The following is a 21,605-nucleotide window of genomic DNA, read 5'->3' as shown; positions in this document are numbered from 1 at the left end:
TTAAGACATTAAACCCCAGATTACGTACTGACTGTGTGTATACATTTAGACTGAAATGAAAGACTGAGAAATGAAATGAAATTGGGGAACGTCCTGAACGACAGATAGAAAATCGTTTAGTATATGGTGCTAAATTCGTCTTTTAAGATAGTCTGTCACAATATCGGTGTACAATCTAATTAGGGTATTATTTTACTTGTCGTTAGTATTATTAGTTTGTCAGTTTAAGTAACTACAATAATTGACTAACGGTAGATTTCGCGAGGTACTTTCGCGAATACCAAAACAGCTGTTACCTCTATATATCCGCACGTTCCCGCTCGTGTCTTGCACGCGCTATTTAGAAATGAAGCCAGTGTAGCGCAAAGCCACTGATAGATCGATGGAACTATACAGACGGTCGTTGCACAATGCGGCCTTATATACCAGTTTTAAATAATTTTATTTTATTGTCTAATCATTATATAGATCTATATGGATAGATGAAAATATGACAAGATATATTAGAGGTAGACCATACATATTTTATTGAAGCTTATAGATAATTATTAGAATAGGTAAAGCGAACACATGCAGACTACCTGTGATGCCGTTACAAAGCCATGTTGTGTGTTCTGGTGCCGTTAACTATGAAACTAGTGACAGACTTCAGCTTGCTTTAAAGCAAATAGCAGCACTTATGTGTCATCAGTGAAGATTAAGTTAATAGAGAGCGTCATATTTAACGTTAATCTTTGAGGAGACAGTCTATTATTATATGTCTGTGGTTCGAGTATATTCACTGAATAAATACCACTTGCTTTATTTAAAATATACAGAAACCAATATACATAGGATTTTACACACTGTCTGCGAATTAAAGTAAAAGACTTTGAAATCGACCAGATTGTCTTGAAGAAAATGTCTACTGAGATTCGTGCAAATATGCGTATAATGATTCAACAGCTTGTGACATAAGATCGGGAAATTAATGATATTTTATTTTTGGAAACAGATAACAGACGTTCTGCCATATTTTTAATAATAGACGTTTATAGATTTCATAATTAACCAAGAACAGAGTTTTTTGTTTCGATATCGGGAATAGGAATCATTGTCATTCACATTTAATTGAAGATGCAGGTCGTCTACAGTGGTGGATCGACAACCCCCTCTCCCTCCCCACGCCTTCAGAGGAAAACATTCCAAGGATATGGAAGACCAGTATTACCAGGGTACCTGACGTCTCCCTATCCAAATTCATCTCATAACAGATCGAAAGAGAAAGTGAATGAAGGAGATAAAAGTTTACGTGATTCTATACCAGCGATGAGTAAACCTGTTGCTGTCATGTGTCTTGTTTGCAACATTATTTTACCTGGTCTAGGTAAGTCTTTTGATTACTTACACAAGTTCTTATCCTTCCAGGTACTTATTGAATTGTGGTTTTGGTAAAGAGAAAGAATGCTTCAACACTGAACTCTATTTTTACCAACTTTGACATTTTATTGACACCTTGATTGACACCTTTTAGGTGTGTGTGTGTGTGTTTGATGAGGGGGGGGGGGGTAAAAAAATAAAATAGGTACTTATTAAATATCACTGTCTCATATTTTTGAAAAAGAGAAAAAGGGTTTGAAAACTAGAATTCAACAAATTTTACCAATTGAGACATTAGAGTGACGCCTTAGGTTTGTCTAAATATATACTTTTTTTCTATTTTTTTTAAAGGTTCAGGGTTTTTAATACTACCAAAAACAAAAATAAATAAAATAACAAAATGTATAAAACTACAATTTAATTCAATTCCAAAAGTAGTCTTTTCAAAAAAAGAGCTTATATAGCAATATACTTGATAATCTTTTATTTAATACATTTCGGTGTGGTTTCTTTTTGGCAATAATGACAACATTTTAGAAATTACTGTGAACAAAGGAGGGGGGGGGGTGATTTTGTTTTTTGGAGTAGCAAGTTAAAGTATATAAAGCATTGTACAAATTAATGTATGATTACTTTTTTTTCACTAACACGCTGCAGACAAACACAGTTGGCAATCATATAAATTAGGTGGTGTTGGAAGACTGTTGTTAATAGTTTTTACATTCAAGTTAAATAGTGATGAACTAATCACCTTGTATTGAGTTACCATATAATACACTAAATAGATGGGCTGAACACTTCTTATTACTAATACTTGATAATTATAACAATATGTTACATCATCTCATCCTTTCTGGTATTATTATATCTACCTGAATTCTATTAAATGAAATGAAATGAAATGGGTTTAACGTCCTACTGTTCTGCTCCTATACTGGGCTAATGAAGACGGGCATACGCCATACAGTGTGCTATGAGAGAAATTTTGCCCGGGCAGCGGCACTATCGCCTACTCTTACATCGAATTCCAACTGCCAGGGGATCTTTTACGTGCATTCCAATATATACACGGGACCTCGGTTTTTCGTCTCATCCGAAAGACTAGACAGCTGTCCTTGTCAGGCCCTCCGTCCCCGACCTCCAGGTTAGCGAGCCAGCGTCTTACCCACTTAGCCACGTGATCCCCCGAATTCTATTAAAGATTACATGAACATTGCTTAATCAGCATGGAGTGAATACAGTTTGTTCAGTGCTAAAGTACACCCACAAGAATATAGAGATGTGTGTGAAGCTTATTCATGGGAATACAAATGTCATAGTTTTTTTCTCTAATGTTGAATATTGTATGAAATGCTTTGGTTGAACTGAAAAGTCGATTTAGATAACAAATAAAAGTTCAATATTGCACTTTTTTTAATCTTTTACCCCCATGGTAAAGTCAATCCAATCCAATCTAATCTAATCTCACCCAACCCTTTAACAGTGTCCTAGTGTAACACTAATAATTGTTTGCAAGTGTTCTAATCTGTTATTAATTTGGCATTGATTGTCAATGGATGATACTACTGGTCTTAGATTTAAATATTGTTATTATTGCAGAGATTTCAGGAATTCACTAAGTTTTCAATAATATTTTAAGTAAACCAAACAGACCTTCTACTTTTGAAGTAAAATATTTTAAGCACATACATTTAGTTCTAAAATCAGAAACATGTACAGATTGTCAAAACAATGCTGGTTTAATGCTAAAAATGTGTACAGTAGCATTACCATTAAAACAGTAATTGTACATTAGTAGTTGTAGAACATTGAAGGTTTCATTAAAAGGTGATTCATTGTTTCCAGTTGTAGCAAATTATTGAAATAAAATTGTAACATATGTTAGTCCACAAAATTACCTAGTTTGTTTTGTGAGGATGTTAAACCCAGTTTTTCTCAGAATTTCACGTTACCTCTTCTGGGATTTCAGATCAGTGATAGGATTAGGGGATTTTAGATTCCATTCTTCTCCTCTGAAACACTAGCTAGAACATTTTCAAGAGATTAGTATCACGACAATGAAAAAAAAAAAAAATAGGCAGACCTGAATTGCGCTATGATTCCTTCTTATAACAAATGGAGCCATCCCAGCAAGTTAAAAAACTGTAATTGCAAAATGTTTACAGGAACCACAAACTTAAGAATTTTAAAAACTGTTGTTACAGATTTAGTCTTACTTCTGTTTGAAATCAATAGCATATATTGTTATTTTTCAAGTGTATTAAGAATTTATCTCCTCTGACATGTCATGTAATTGGCCCATTCCCACCATGGTAATTTGAAATCTGTCTAGTTAACCAACAAAAAGTTATTATGGTTTTTCTCTTCAAGTTTGTTAACAACTCCCTTGGGACAGACATTAACTAGAAATGATTTACTTAATGCATCGTTAATCGTAGTGCATTCCTGATTGGTTAATCTTTCAGGTTATGTACATTTATTACTTCATCAATCCGACCAATGACTACTCCCTATTCAACTAACTTAAAAAAAAAAAAAATATAATGTATGTACTTTTGATTGGAAGATAGCCATATTCCATCTCCCTGAAGCAATTTTCCCCTTTTCTGACTGAGGCTAAGATGCAATTATTTCTGTTTAACCAAGACTTACTCCAAATCGTTTATTTTTCTAGGAAGTTTTGAAAAGATCTTGGTGCCCCCCCCCCCCCCCTGAACCCCCCATTACAAAAATTGGACCAAAAGTCAGACATTGAGTGACGTCATCATTACATGTATAACAAGTAGCATGGTATTATTTTGATTAATCTGACATTTTGTACACATGCTCTTTCCCAATTATAAATAATTGAATAAATAATATGGCAAGCAATGACAGAAAACAGCAGGGTGTACATCTTGCGTAGGCAGGTCTTCGTATTACAAGGTAAACAGGTTTCTAGTAGAATCATTTCTTAAGCAATCAAATTACATCAACATATAGAAGATTTTGTTATTGTTTAACTGAAATCTAATCAGTTAGGAAAGAAATTGAATTCAACTGTTTATAACAACTAAGTGGATGATCTGTAACAGGAATATACATGTATGTTTAGTTAATCTGCTGTAATTCTACCAGACACGTCCATAAATACCGATTTCTTTAGTTTTAAATTGACACAACTTGAAATTGTGGATTTTGGCTCATGTAACTTAAAGCGTACATTGAACTTTTCCATATTGGACTCACTTTTCTATCTTATTTATCTTATTGTGCTATTGTTCAATATAATCATATCTGACCACCAAGTGATTTAAAATGCATCATATTTTCACCATCATGCCATAAAGCATCATAATTCACCAAGTGATTCAAATAAAGCATCATATTTCACCACCAAGTGGTTCAAATAAAGCATCATATTTCACCACTAAATGATTCAAATAAAGCATCATATTTCACCACCAAGTGGTCCAAATAAAGCCATCATATTTCACCACCAAGTGGTCCAAATAAAGCTATCATATTTCACCACCATGTGGTCCAATAAAGCATCAAGTGATTCAAATACCACCTAGTGATTCAAATAAAGCATCATATTTCACCACCAGATTGATCATCATCATATCTAATCATTCTCCTGATCATCAGTCTCTTGTACCATATTATTATATTTACTATCATCATATACATTGTAATACAATGATTGTATCATCACTCTCTTGTACACATTCATTATATTTTATCATATCTCATCATTCTCTTGTACACCATTATATATACCATCAATCTCACCATCTTTATGTCTCACCATTATATCTAATTATTCTCTTGTACACCATCTAACTATTCTCTTGTACACCATCATTATATTTACCATCAATCTCACCATCTTTATATCTCACCATAATATCTAACCATTCTCTTGTACACCATCATTATATTTACCATCAATCTCACCATCTTTATGTCTCACCATCATTTCTAACCATTCTCTTGTACACCATCATTATATCTCACCACCATTATATCTCACCATCTTCATATCTCACCATCATTATATTTACCATCATTATGTCTCTTGATCCTTTTGTTTACCATCATCACTTTTTCGTACACCATCATATTTTGGTCACCATCCTCATATCATATTTCACCACCATGTTGTTTATCATCATTTCACACCACCTTGCTATTTACCGTCATCAAATTGCAACACCATGATATATAACCGTATTTATCATCATCCTATATCACAGACACCACCATCTTATGTCACAAACATCACCATCTTGTCTCACAGGCCTGTTTAATTTTCAACATTGAGATAAATTTAATTATTAATGAAACAATTTTACTAATTGACTATGAAGAGAGGATATGAACTTCTGATGATATAAACTCCAATCTCCAATTACTTCAGCATGTTTCAGCATTTAAAGATTTATCAGAGTAGATATTTTGTTGTAATTCTGGGCATTGCATGACTAAATTAAATAAGCCCAGGATATTGACAACAGTCTGGTTCTAAATATTTGATTATCTTGCCGTTGGCCTACACCCTTTATTATCAATTATACATGTATTCAATCCACACAAACTTAATTTATATTTTAAGTTCTTCACATATCTCACTTGCCTGGATATGTGGGATGATTCACATCTTTTAATACCAGGAAGTCTGTAAATGCACCAAGTTGCCTTACATCTTAGACATTATACACAGCAGTGATATGTACTTGTAAAACACATAAACATGATTTGTTTTTTTTGTCAGTTCTAGAACTTGGTTGTTTTTCTCCAGTCATATTTATACTTGAATAATGAGACAAAAATGCAAGTCTTTATTTAGGCTTCAGATGTTATAGAAATTATTAATTAGACTTTTATTTACACGACAAGCTCACAATCAACTCTGTAGACCCACGGATGGCTTGGACACAGTTTGGATTTAAACAGTCATCCATTTAAAATTAAATAATAAATGGCGGACCAAGCTAACGTTGACCATTAGTCGCTGATGTCCCTACCGGAAACTGGTGATGAAAGACCTGCCAAGCGAGGCTACCATAGCCACTGAGCATGTTACTTGATAATCGAGAATATGTGTGTGGAGTTATCGTCTGTCAATCAAACATTTTCTTTTTCATCATCTATTTTTGAATTATTATAGCAAGAATGGCCAACTCTTTATAAAACTCTTAACTAATGTTTAATTAATGGACTAAAAGTGTTGTCATTGTATAGGTAACAATAAATAAAAACTGCAAGTTCTTTATTTAATACAGGAACTACTAAAGTTCTTTAATTAATGAACTAAAAGTACTGTGTGATTGTATAAGTAACAATAAATTACATGGTGAAAAAAAACAAGAAACAGGGATTAGTAATTCCCCAGGCTTATTAACTGATGGAAACGTCTCACACTTTCAATTCCTTCTAGACATCTTGTTTATCTTCATTTAAGATGAAAGTAGTTGTTGGAAAATTGAGAAATGGTAAAGTTGAAAGCCTAAAACCAAACTAAAGGCTGTTTCGAACAATGCAAATAACTACACTCTTCTTACGTAGTTTCAGATGTCGTCTGTACCTGATCAACAGATCACATTCAAGTGCATATTCTCCTGTATTTATATTTCAGCCTTCACTACCAATGATTTTTTTTTTACATTAGTCAGAATACCAAGACTTGCGCTTACAAATTTAGTTATCCAGACATTGTTATGATGGATAAACAGTTACAAAATTCAAATCTGAAAAAGCACTATTTCTTGCTTTTGCTGCCCCCCCCCCCTCGCCACCCCCAAAGAAAAACACCTCCCATTAATGATTTTTAAAAGTACTTTAATTTTTATAAAAAATATATTTTGGTCAAAAAAATGATTCAAATCAATCAGTTCTGTCAACCTTCTCCATCTTAGACAAATAAAGTAATAATAATTGTACTACCTTTGGATACATGCCATTTTATTCCTTTTGTAGGTCTTTTTTGCTGTCTATTTGATTTCTAACTGTCAAGGGTTCTATTACATGTACGCTGATGTCTTTTCCAAATGACTTGGCACATTTTCAATGTGAGCCTGCTGGCATCACCCAGGAAGTCCTAACATCAAATATCCTGAAGATTCTTCTCAGCCAACACGGGGATTCAAATGCAGGTCATTCTAGACAACTGAATAAAATCATACATATACAAATTTAAATAAGATAACTGGTCCCAAGTTCACAAAGCATACTCAGACTTAAGTTAAGAATTTACTCAACTTTCAATCAATGTTTATGAGAAATATCTTTGCTCCAGAAACACAAAACTTTAATTTCTTATTGATGTATTTGCAGGGCCGTATCTAGCGGGGGTGCAGGGGGTACATTGCACCCCCAGAAAAAAAAGGCGCCCCGAGAAATGGCGCACCCTCAAAAAAATTGACAACCTTTCAATTATAAAATAGTACGCATGATTATGATCAAACAGTGATGCTCTTAAGGCACTGATCAATCGGTCGGTTTAAAGGTGCCCACATGCCAATGGGTATCTGATCCAAACACTGTTATATCACCTATGTGGAGGCTATGGGGCGCCACCACAGGCACGGGTCTAAGGGGTTGGGGCACTAGGAGCATCTGCCTCTCCTAAAAAAATCTGCTGACGCTGAAAAAAATCGACTCTTAGATATCACCAGAGTGGCCAAAAAACGTGTTTCCAGCAGCGTTATTTTTTCAAAATTTTCTTAGGGCAGACCCCAATAGGCGAAATGCCACCCCTATCACCCCTTTCTGGGTCAGCGCCTGCCCCACCACATGACATTAGAGGGTTCGTTTTGGTCGCCCTTTCCACATTTGATAGGGCCTTATCGGTCTTTGGGGGCGCCGCCACCAAATGACATTATTAGAGATTCTTGTTCTGGTCGCCCTATCCACATGGCCTTATTGGTGTTTCGGACTAGTTCTAGATTAGAGGACAAGAAGTTTCTTATTTTGATGTGTTTAAATGAGACATAGCGTCACCGAAATTGACACACAGGATTTGATTGCATCTCCAAGTGCGTGGAAAATGCGTTTGCGGCAGTCTAATTTTCAAAATTTTCGGGGGAAGGGTCTGTCAGACCCTGGCTTCGCTGCTCCGTGCTTAGTAACTCGGGCATTATATTGGCACCCCCCCACCACTCTGCTGCACCCCCACTTTTAAAATCCTACATATGGCCCTGTGTATTTGATAAATTAAAACGACAAAAGTTTTATAAAGGGCTATATTTTAGTTAAAATAAGGCAAACAATTTTTAGCAAATTCTTAACTGAAGTCTGAGAATGCTTTGTGAACTGGGACCAATTGTGACTGTTCAAGTGGAACACATGTGTAAAATTGAAACACAACTATGCATCAATTTAAATTCTTTATATTGATGTGACTTGTTCAATACTTGGGGGATCCAGACTGGGATGCCTTTTCAAATATCCTGAATGAGATATGCAGCTTTGAAGTTGTGATTGAAACTTTCTGAAACAAAGCAAATTCCCATAGCAACCAAAAACAGCAAATAAAGGGCATGCGACAAGTGTCTCATTTAGCCAGAGCTGGTCATGGATTGTTACCTGAAAGCTTTTGAATGTTATGTTTTAAATGATAACAACCAATTAAAGGCTACAGATGATGTGTAGATACAGGATGTTAGAACAGACGCGATAATGTAAATTTTATGTCAATAATGCTGTTACAGTCATATAATTAACACAGAGAGAAAACACCTTGTGCTTATATCTTCTATCAAAGTGGAGGATAATTTTGTGAAAATTGGAAAACAATACATAAACATGGTCTCTATGTGTGGTTTTAATGGCTGCCGGGGGGCAAGTTTGAGTGATGATTACCATGTTGTATTAATCTCTTTAATTATTATTGATTGTTTTACGTCTAATATATGAGCTGGAGAATGTCAATGAGATGAATAGTTTTTCCCTACAACAGAATCGAAGTATCGCTGACACTGACTCCCCGATTATAAATATTGTATCATTTATCGCCCAGATTGATCAATCAGTAAATCAGATTGATGATTCCCCCAGTTCTTGGCGTCTGAGTATGGATCGGCTTATTATTTGCCCGCATTGTTCACAACATGTCTTGAGTTATTGAAATGAAATGAAAGGAGTTTCACTGTCTGGTCAACAATTATCATGTCATTTTGACATTTGCTTTCACTGAATATTATGTAATGTATAAAAAGGAGAATTTATCCACGGCACCAACATACTTACCCATCTTTTCAGCTAGTCTAATGTAGAATCTCTTGCTGCTATAAATATACAACCATAATACAAAGTTGAAATAACGAAGTATGTGTTGATAATGAATGAATACCACATTCAGCTAGATATGCCACGTTATTGGCACATATAAAGGCTTTTTTAAAATGGATTTACAAATGTTCATGGTACCCGGTACTTTATTTTCATCAATTTTGTTTTTTTTGGACAACTTATCACTTAATAATCCTAAATTTAGTGATTATGTAGAATTCATATATCCTGATGAGCTCGAAATTAAAAACACCACTGACAGTGACAATTACGCTTCCTACTTGGATCTTTCTTCTCGATTTTGACAATTGCCATAAACTGAGTGTTAAATTGTACGATAAACGTGATGACTTTGACTTTCCGATTGTTAACTTTCCATTTATTAGTAGTAACATTCCAATATTATCAGCTTATGGAGTGTTTGTGTCTCAGCTAATTCGTTACGCGAGAGCTTGTTCCTTTTATTCTGATTTTTTAAGTAGATCGAGGCATTTGTCATCCAAGCTTCAACTACAAGGATACTTGCGCACTAAACTTAAAACCTTTAAAAAGTTTTATGGCCGTCATATTGATTTGATTGGTAAATATAACGTGTCTCTCTCGGCTATTATTCTAGATATATTTAATTGACATGTATACTATTACTATCTCCCTGATAATATCTACTACATCGTTAACACAGTTCATCGCGTGCATTTTGCATACCGATAGTTCATTGGCCAATCACGCTATTTTACCGACATTTCGCCTAATAGTTTGGATGCAGCTATGGCGGGTGTGGCGCCAGGCAGGGTAAGCTTATTCTTCCGGACACCTGTTACCACTGTTTGTCGTGTAATTTGTACACGAGGAGCAGTCCATTTGCTGATTACACTATTTTGCTTGAATACACTATTTTGCCTAGAACGTTTTTTAGGACTTCGAATTCTGTCTTATGGTTTGGATTGTTCGTACTTGTTTTATTTTATTTTACCTCAAACCTTGGTTCTATTAAGGGCTATCCGTATGATAAAGGACAGGGATTCAGTACAACAACTACCTTATCCAGTGCCGGACTGCTGGGCCGAAGGCCCACCTGTCAGGTCATTGACCAAAGCCCACACAAGTACGCGCGAGCGTCCGAGGGGGATCAGGGAGGTTTCTCCCCCAGGAAAATTTTGAAAATTGACAACCGCAAACCCATTTTCCAAGCATTTCACACCAAAACAGAAGAAGGGGCAAATTTTTGATTTCCTGATACAATTAGATAACAGAATGACCTGAGAGCACTATCATTAGATGAATTTGAGAATTCTAGTACACTTCTTTTTTTGTGTTGTTTGTCAGTCATTTTTTTCCTATCTTTTCTTTCTCCTGTCCTGTGTCCTGTCCTGTCCTGTCCTTCCTTCTTTCTTTTCTTTCCTCCCACTCCCCTTCCTTTCTCTTTTCTTTTTTCTTTATCTTTTTTCTTTATAGGCTTAGGCCCACTTTTTTTTAAATGAGCTTAGGCCCACCTTTCACGGACAGGTGGACAGGTGGGCCAAGTCCGGCACTGATCTTATCCATCGTCATGCATTATATTTATATGAATATGTATATAGTCTGAGGGCTTGAGGATTTACATTACCCTACACGACCCTGCAGTTGATGACACATACTTTAAAAAGACATTGTGTTGTGATATTTCATGGTCTTATATACGCTGCTACTATATATACACACAGTATGGTATGCACGTGCAGTATTTCCTACTTTCCAGTTTGGTACAGCTCATTTGACAGCCATGAGAATTATGCTATGTAAACTCTATATACTCATATCCTTTTGGCACCCAATGGATGAGATTGGTATTGTATGTTTCAGTATTTTGAACTTCAAATACTTCAAATCAAATTTATGTATGTATACATTTGTTTTTTCCAGTGCATAAAATACTTAATGGGTGGTGTTGGGGTGGGGGGGGGGGGGTGTTGCGTCCACAAAATTTTAAATGAAACCAAAAATAAGTACATGGTTATTTATAATAAACAGAAAATCTGTCAGTGTTCGAACCTAATATCTATACTCTATGCCAAGACTAAAAATAAAGTGCCAATTGGAACGGAAATCACATAAATTATTTAATTGATTTCTTTATCAGCCTCAATAGTTGGCAATGACAACGAAATCATTCCCATACATGAGATAATGATTTACCTTAATTTGCAAACTGACTTTTGACGGTAGTTTTGCAGCATGCATGTGAGAGGAGGTGGGGGGGGGGGATATCCAATGCATAGAATACTTAATTGGCAGGGGGTGGGGTGGGGTGATAGGGAAGGACTATATGCGCACAAAATTTCAAAAGAAAAGAAAATAAAGTACATGGTTATTAATAATAACAGAAAATCTCTCAATGTTCGAACACAATAGAGGCATGAAGTTTAGCTATTCCAGGGTTTCCAAGACACCGAATAAAAAGTAACACAGATTTTGCATCAGAATAAAGCACAATAGGAATCCCTTGCAAACTACAATATTGTGAAAGACGAATCTCCAATTTGAGACTGTGAGAAGATATCTGACAATTCAAAGAAGTAATTGAATGTCACTAGATAGGAGAAAATGAGAAAAATAGAAATAGTCTGTACATTCCTTTGTTTTTATTCATTCTATACTGAATAAAAACATAGTAATGCACTGACTTTTTCTATTTTTTTTTTCATTTTCAGATATCCCCCTACAGTCTCATATAACAACTTTTGGTCTTCGAAGGATTTATTAGTGAGCAGAAATACGCCTGTGTATCTGTTATCACTCATCACTTCCTTGAAATCTCCATTACTTATCTATCGTAGCAATAATCTCTGTGTTAAAATTATATTTGGAATGTGTTTAACCAGTTCTATTGCATATGTGATAACGACTGACACCAATATTTTCCTTTAAACATACATTATGCAAGAGGTAAATCTGCCTATTGCAGGTCTTTCATTAGGCCTGAAATGTTATATAAACTATTAATTAGACATTTTTTTACAAAACAATACCATAATCAAGTCTCGGTGGCATCACGCCATTTAAAAAATTAATTATAAAAATAGGAAATCAAGGCTAAGTTTTGAATATACCAGGGTCCTGGTTACCATGATGCACACATCTTGCCAAAACTACAAAGAGTGGTAACTTGGCTCAGAATCAAATTTTAATTTTTCATTATCTATTTTTGAGCTATTACAGCAAGAATGGCCAGCTCTTTATCTTAATCTTACATAATGTATCGTTAAATGTTAAATAATCGATCTGAGTACATATAAGCATGGATTAAGCAACGAGAAATTTTATATTTGAGTGAAAAATGCAAATGACACATCGTTACTTTAAAGTTGTATTCATGACCTACCACTACTTTCTTCATATGAATCCAGTAGGACTTAAAGATCACAGAACAAGTCATTATTAATTATTCCTGCTGTAAAACTTCAATAGACAAAACGATCTTTTCACTTTTCAGCACTTTGTCTGTAGAAGTCTCTATCCTTAGACATCAAAACTCTAGATATCTTCAAGTCATGTTTAAAGACACATCTTTGATGAGAATATAAGGAGTAAAAGATTTCACGTAAACTCAAAAATGCATATCTGAAGTATTGTCTGCACACTACAAATTCTGTATTGATGGATTTTAAACTTAATTGATTTGCCGAGTCATTGCAGAACAGTAGGACATTTCGTTAAAACCCATTTCATTTTATTCAAAAACATCAATTGCCAGTATCTTTTATAAAGGACAATAGTACGGTTGGTCTAACTTCCATACCACAAATGTATGTATCCATATATCTATCTTTTAAAATCTTGTAAAACTTTTGAGAAAATCCTTGGATTTATAAACCATTTTTTTTTTGAGTCTGTGGTTAATACTAATTTCTAACAAAGGTGTGGTGATCATGGTTAAAGAGACAAAATGGTCAAGACCTGGCGCCGTATTTAAAGGAAATCTTAAGTCTAATTTAGTCACTTAACTACTAGAATTCACTTAAATATACGTAACTTCTTGCAAGTTCAGGGTAAGTGGTTTTCAAAGGCAAAGTTAAGTATCAAATTTTACCTTAAAGTTTAGTTGCCTTAATCAGCTTAGAGTGTTTAGTCTTTTACTAGTGGTATTCAAAGGCCAGTTTAAGTGAGAAAATCCACATAACTTTAATAAAGTGACCTAGTACCTTAAAGTTATAGAGATTAAAATGCTTTTTTGAACCGGAGTACATAATGTAGCGGCAGGCCGTAAAAGGGATTGAGATTGAAACTAAAGAGAGAGAGAGAAATGGGGTTTAACGTCCACTCAACACAAACTAGGTCATTTCGGGACTTACATATGGTTTAATTTTATTTCAATAATTCACTTGCGCGTAGGGGTCTTCAGCAGTGGGAGGAAACCGGCGGACTCGGAGAAAACCCACGAGGTCGGACGAAATAGGATTTGTGTTTTAATCAGATGTGACACAAAGAGAGAAATGGTGTTTAACGGCCACTCAACACAAACTAGGTCATTTTGGGGCTGACATGGTTTATTTTTATTTCAATAATTCGCTTGTGCGTAGGGGTCTTCAGCAGTAGGAGGAAACCGGCAGACTCGGAGAAAACCCACAAGGTTGGACGAAATAGGATTTGTGTTTTAATCAGATGTGACACAAAGAGAGAAATGGTGTTTAACGGCCACTCAACACAAACTAGGTTATTTTGGGGCTGACATATGGTTTATTTTTATTTCAATAATTTGCTTGCGCGTAGGGGTCTTCAGCAGTGGGAGGAAACCGGCAGACTCGGAGAAAACTCACAAGGTTGGACGAAATAGGATTTGTGTTTTAATCAGATGTGACACAAAGAGAGAAATGGTGTTTAACGGCCACTCAACACAAACTAGGTTATTTTGGGGCTGACATATGGTTTATTTTTATTTCAATAATTTGCTTGCGCGTAGGGGTCTTCAGCAGTGGGAGGAAACCGGCGGACTCGGACAAAACCCACGAGGTTGGACAGGCGACCCTACTCCTTGTCACGTACAACCAGGGAATCGAAACCACGTCAGTTGACTCAATGACAGGCCTTATGATACAGCGCGCAAATGCTATCCATTCGGCCATCCAACCCCCTTGAAACTAAAGACAATGCTAAAGATAATGCCGCCGAGCGTAGCTGGTTTCATTTTGTTTTTTTATCATTAGCTTTGATGTTGTAAGTCCTTGTTCTGTAATAATAATATTATTTTAGCTTACTACAATTGAGGTGGTCAAATACATATTTTTCCTGATCATTTATCATGTTCGTATTGCTTAATCATGTTTCCGCGACTGTCAGATAATAAACATTGAAACATTAAATTCATTTAAAAATTTGACATTGTGATGGCATTTCATTGTTAGATTTCAGCAAAAATTAACGCCAGGCTTTTGGGACTCTTAAAGTGTAGGAACTGACAGAATTTCTATGAATTTCGCAAATAATAGAATGATAAACAACACTGAATGATTTGTTCAGTCTAACTGAAAAACCAACAGGTCTTGTGTATTGGTAAGAAGAAGATATTTTTTTCTATTTGTTACACATTGTTAAAATATCCGAAATTATACTACCACTATTTGATAACTGCCATTGAAATCTATTGAAACAACAGTTCCTGCAAACGATGCATACTATCATTTATACTTTATAGTCATCATATTTTCATGTGTTACAATATGATATTTCAACTAAGTAGTGGTAGGGGACATAATAACTTGCCTTCAAAATTAGAAATTATTCAAGATTTTTAGCAGTGGAAGGTATTCCATAGGTTAGAAATTCCTGCTTCTTTGCATTTCTATAGGTTAAGAGTGCAGTTAAGTTTTTCTCATAGTCCAATTTAAGGATATGTAAAATACAGCCTTTGAATACTGATATAAGGTAAGACACTTGGTTAAGTGGAAAAATTAAGTATTTTGTCTTAACTTTAAGAAAACTTTTGAATATAGACCATGGTGTGTATATAGTTTGCGATTTGTGTTTGGAAGTTAGACCAACCGACATTAGTGGCGGATATTCAACTAGATTTTGAAATTTTACCCTTTATAGACAGTGGCCTAGCAAGGTGAAGAACAAAAAAGTAACTGCTAGTTCCCCCAAGTACACTTTTCAAAAGTGGCACCTTTTGTTCAATTGTTTGATACAAGTAGAATGTCATTTTTTATTGGAAGAACATTATTTGACAAACCCCCTAGATTTTAAAAACAAAATAAAAATATATAATGAATTTAGAATTGATTGGTATGTATCAGGACACCTTGTTTTCTGTGTCAACTTCCCCTATATCGTTAGAACCTGGCTATATGCTCATACCATTAGAACTATTCTTTGGATGATTTTTCTTGTCGATATTGTCAAAGTAAGATTGCTGCCTGTTTAATGTCATATTCTTCACATTCTGGTCACAACCGGTTCTGTATGGATAAAATAATCACGCTTTCTCTACAGTATCATTAGATTTCTCTCATTATGTAAATTTCAGACAAAGTAAATGTTTATGATATTAAAAGGTCAAAGTTGATGAGGAGATATACCAATCTCAATGTAAATGTCAATCATAGAGGTAGTGTAAATAAGAGAGCCTATACACTTTGTTAGTTTCAATTATTGCCTATATCAGTAAAGGAAAGAAATCAATATGGCTGACACCAGCTGGTCATGGGCAATATTTATCTAATTAATAACAGCATTCTTCCTCTCTCTACTCTCTTACAAATAGTTACTGAAATAACCTGGCTACTTTTAAAGTCATTGTCATCAATTCATGGTCAACAGGAGTAAGCCCATTATAAATGCCATTAATAATCATTATTGGTGATGTTAAAAGTCCACAGTTGATAATGAATAGTCCATGAGTATCTCTCCCAAGTGCACATCATTAGCTGTGTAGTTTGAGCATGCATGCAGGAATGTTGTAACCTTTCCAATAATTGAACAACAGGGAAGAAAACGTCAACACTACCTTAAAAGACCCTTTTATCAAATGGTAATGTTAAAAGTCCACAGCTGATTATGAATAGTCAAGGACTCCTGAGTGCACATCATTGACATTACATTATCCGTTTAGTTTGGACATGCATGCTGTGCAGGAATGTGGTAACTGGTAACCTTTCCAATAATTGAGCAATTACCTAAATTCCTGAATATTTGCTTTGTAAAAGAATAAATATGATTTAGATGAATAAATGTATGCAGAACACTTGCTCCCAGGCAGCTAGCTTTTGAATTTAAATATTTATAAAACTATTCAAAGAATGAATATTATTGTGAGCAGTGAAAGGCTGTATGGATAGATTGAAATGAAACGAAATGAAATGAAATGGGGTTTAACTTCCGACTGTTCTGCTCTGGACAGCGGCACTACGGCCTACTTTATATCGAATTTCAACTGTCAATGGATTTTTTACGTGCACGCCAATGTGTATACGGGACCTCGGTTTTTCGTCCCATCCGAACGACTAGACAGCCCTCCGTCCTATATCACTGACAAGAGGGAACCACGTCGGAAAATCTTATAGATGGATAGATGGAAACAAAATAGTTTAAGTCACAAGAAAATTAATATTCTAATCAGTGAAATATAATTGCTTTACCAATATTATCTTGTCAATATTTCACCTTGTCACTGATGCAGAAAGGAGGCTAGTCATTCAGATGGGACAAAAAATATGAATTCCTCTGTACATGGGGCCTTGCACATTAATGAACCCTTGGCAGTTGGAATTCGACAAAGAGCAGACTAAAATGCAGCTGTTAGGGTGTAATGTCCCTCATAGCACATGATAATGCGTATGCCCATCTTCATACGCCGCAGTCCACGCAGAAAAATAAGACATTAAACCCCATTTCAGTGTCATAAGTTGTTCAAAATAAAGATCCCTTGACAGTTGGAATAATGTTGAAGTGTAGGCAGAAACACTACTATCCAAGAATGCATTGATAGAAATAAACATGACCTAGCATTGTATTGACAAGATGTTAATCCCATTCCTGTCCCAAATAGATTCAATTATTATAGCCAGATATGTTATTTTAAACCAGAATTTCTGTAATTCATTGTTGAAGAGACCTGTATCAATTAATAATACAAGTTATAATTTCCATGTGAAAGGCTACTAGCAATTAACTGTAAAATAATTTTATTCTGAAAAAAGAAATGAGGCAAATCTTTCCTGTGGGCTGTTGATCCTGACAATTTTCAAGGCAACATATATATAAACATGTTAAATAAGGATAGACTTCCTAACATTTGAGCTCCACCTTTTGTGCTGAAAGTGGACATTTGTTTTATTTCTGGATGTTGTTATGATGTTCTAAATATGGAGAAACGGAGTGTAAAGAGATCTAAATCGGAAAATCTTTCATCTTAATACAGCTGTTGATGCTAGAAAATCAATGAGCACCAAATTATCCGTTTGATCCGACCTTGAAGCGCTTCCACACAATGAAAGAAAATTAGCCGATTGCCTTTTTATTGATATCCACACTTCTTGAGCCTTCTTTATCCATTGATTTTTGCGTCTTTTCCGGCCGGCATCTTTAAATCTGTGTCAGATCTTGACGCAGATCTTTATGATGGGTTGTCCCTTCAGGATATATGTATGTGCTTCAAGTTGTAAAGCCACAAATGTCAACCTAGTTTTGACATAATCAGTGACGTTAATTACAGCTGACAAGAGGGATATAAATATCCAATTATGGTGTTTATTATTTCCATAATTATGCTCATTGTTCTATTTTGTGTTTCTTTTGTGATGAAAACCATAATTGTTACTGGTTAAATTGTAAAATGCTCCATGGCATCAGTGGCACAGAATGTCTGAATGATGAACCAGAAGCTTAAATTATTATGGGGTTAGAACTTGATGAAGAGTGCACTGTATAGCATATGCCCATATTCATTAGCCAGTATGCTGCAGAACGTTAAAGGGCCAATCTCGATTATATTTTGGAGAATAAAACTGCTTAATTTTGTGTTAAAAGCCCCTAAAATCCTCTACCTTAGGGCCGATCAACTAATCAATATACGTGATGCGTTTTCAAACAACATAAACCTGTCATTCTTCATCTGGAAATGGAGACTGGTGTCCCAAGCTGATTTATACAGTGTCTGGATAAAACCAGATTTTTATTTTAAAAATGTATAGGTGAATTTACCTTTCGTTACCAATTACAGCATGTGGGTCATGCACTGTATAGACCTCTAAAGGAACGGCAATAGATTATCAGGTCACCCAACAAACAAATTGTCTAAACGACTCAATATTTTGAGACAAGGTAAATACACGTCCTCTATATTTTGACGCTTAAATGTCATACGTACACAGACTTTTATTTTTGAGACTCTGTTCAAATCGTGATGGTCGGGAGGGGGGTTAGTCCATGGTGGAGACAGAGGCGGCGCCGGGGGGGGGGGGGGGGAGAAAGCAAGGGGGGACAGATGCCCTCTGTTTGCCCCCCCAATAATTATAGAAAAATAAAAAAAAATATTTGTGATACGTTTCGGTAATCAATACCTTCTACGGTGAATAAATCCCACATCCACACTCAGTCATAAACTTTCATGCTGTAGAGCATTTCCGACAGTCTATTTTTCAAAATTCTCTTGGCGAGGCCCCCAATGGACTCGCTACTTTGGCGCTCACAAGGGGAATTCGTTGAGGTTCGCAAGTCCGTTCGTTTGACATTTTGTTCTCTAGACGGATAAACTAGTTATCATGCGACGGACGGTATCTGGTCAGATCTATTTATCTCGAGGATCGGTGCCTGACAGAATACTGTAAGACAGCATTTCCACGGCAGTTTATTTATCAAATTTTTCTGGGGAGGACTCCCTACTTTGAGGCTCGTGAGTGGGCTTCGTCGTGATTCGCAAGTCCGTTCGTTTGACACTTTACCTCGCCGTTCAGTGCCTGAAATACTGCCAGGCTGCATTCCGGCAACCTGTTTTCCAAAATTTTCTGGGGGAGGCCCCCTACCTCTAGTTGAAGCTCGTGCCTTTGCCCCCTTAACCTTGGACTTTGCCCCAGCTTTGCCCCTCAATTCACCGACGGCTGGCGCCGCCACTGGGTGGAGACAGCATCAAGTTTGGTGTGAGGTCTTCTTGGGGATTACATGTAAATTTGATAAAATCAGAAGCTATGAGAAAATATTTCTACTTCTTTAGGAGCATACATGTACAGGATTAGAGTGGATCAAGGGCAAATGGGGAAAAGGCTTTGCAAGTTAGTTTTTGTAGACGTTATTTCTATGATGTAAGAGAGGGTCAGGAAGCTCTGGACATGTCCTACTAAAGTGACTTTTTTAGGGTTACATATTGTTGGCTAGAGCATAATATAGTTATGGTCTAATAGGACATCAGCCTGTGTTAAATGCAGTCTTTTGTTACAAATCCCGATGGTTTATGTACAGTATATTTGGTATTGTCTGAAATATGCTGCATGCTATTTTGGTGACTCATAAACGTAGTAAATACCACTAGTAGATAAAGTAATTGTTTATTGTAAATATTGTTAACATCTTCAGACATATTTCTACAGATGACTTTAACAGATATGTTATTCTCGTGGGTATAGATCCAACATGTAGGAACATTATATATACCATATACAATCAACAATGATGTTTCTAAGGTATTCATGTTTTTTTTGTACTCGGCAAAGAATTTTTAATGACTGACGCACATAGGTAAATATGACGTGTTTTGAAGAACTATATTGTAATGAATGGTAAGGAGCATATGTCTCCTAAAATAGTAGCTGATACTGTTGAGCAACTACACATTTGAACAAATGTAAATACTTGTAGCACCAGCATTGTAGTTATATGTACCAAATTTGATTTAAATCAATCAATTAAGTGGTTTAAAATCAGATGACAATATCTGGATTTGCTATTTTGCCACTTCAAGATCGCTCTACTTGATTATACGTTTCATTTAGCATAGGAGCTTGATGCTGCCGTTAGTCAGAAAAGTGTACATGGGCTTGTGCATATTTTGCAGAAGTATGGTCACTTCTGTAACTTGCCTAGCTCTGCCCAAATTTACATGAGTGTTTTCAAATGAATATCATTTTTTTTTTGGTTCAGTATTTGTACCGGTAATTTGTCAATTCAAGTAGGCTACCAAGTGTGTAAAAAAAACAAAAAAACAATCAAGTTATTCGCATTTGGTTGAAGTAAGACTGAAGCTGTCTATCAGGTGAATGTGATTTAGCCTCCTTCTGACAATACAAAAATAGTTGTTATTTCTCTGATTGTTAACATCAGCTGTGTCTGTAAATAATACTAGTGGTATTTATCTTATATTAACAGGTATTGTTTAAATAATAACAACATATATACATTTACTTCTTTACGATAATCATGTTTGACATGAAACTGTGGGAGGTTCTTTCAATGAGGGCTGGGATATTCCGGGGAAACTCTTTCAATGAAGCCTGGGATATTGTAGGAAATGAAATGAAATGGGGTTTAACGTCCTACTGTTCTGCTCCGAACTGGGCTAATGAAGATGGGCATATGCCATACAGTGTGCTATGAGGGAAATTTTGCCCGGACAGTGGCACTAAGGGCTACTCTTACATCAAATTCTAACTAACAAGGGATCTTTTACGTGCACACCAATGTGTACAATGTGTCTTTGTTAGGCCCTCCGTCCTGCATCACTGGATGAACTTTCTCGGCCTGGGATATTGTGGGAAGCTCTTTATGGGTATTTAGGGATAGTACTAGTGGTCATTGCCCCCCTCCCAAGCTATCAAATTACTTTCTTTACCGGACACAGTCAATAAATTGACTGACTAAAGTAATGGTGTTTTGGAAGTATTTTAGCTATAAGAATGTCGTTAAAAATGTTGAGATAAATCTGAATTGTTTGTTTTTAGCTGTAGTTGGAGAATTTTAGTTTCATCTTGCAAACTGACTTTTTATTGTGTGTAACATCTCAAAAA

General features: G+C 35.6%; 1 protein-coding gene across 1 annotated transcript in view; it reads left to right on the top strand.

Moving 5' to 3' along the window:
* Positions 1-363: 363 nt before the first annotated feature.
* Positions 364-21,605, top strand: part of LOC126820954 (uncharacterized) — a 46,755-nt gene continuing 25,513 nt past the window's right edge. The window contains exon 1 of the mRNA XM_050549177.2: positions 364-1,366. Within this exon, the coding sequence (XP_050405134.1) occupies positions 1,117-1,366 (250 nt within the window). The 5' untranslated portion in view covers positions 364-1,116. The remainder of the gene's footprint in view (positions 1,367-21,605) is intronic.

The sequence above is a fragment of the Patella vulgata genome, chromosome 5 (assembly GCF_932274485.2).
Source record: "Patella vulgata chromosome 5, xgPatVulg1.2, whole genome shotgun sequence".
Classification (NCBI taxonomy): domain Eukaryota; kingdom Metazoa; phylum Mollusca; class Gastropoda; family Patellidae; genus Patella; species Patella vulgata.
Note: the sequence above shows the minus strand (reverse complement) of the source record. Positions and strands in the feature narration are given on the sequence as shown.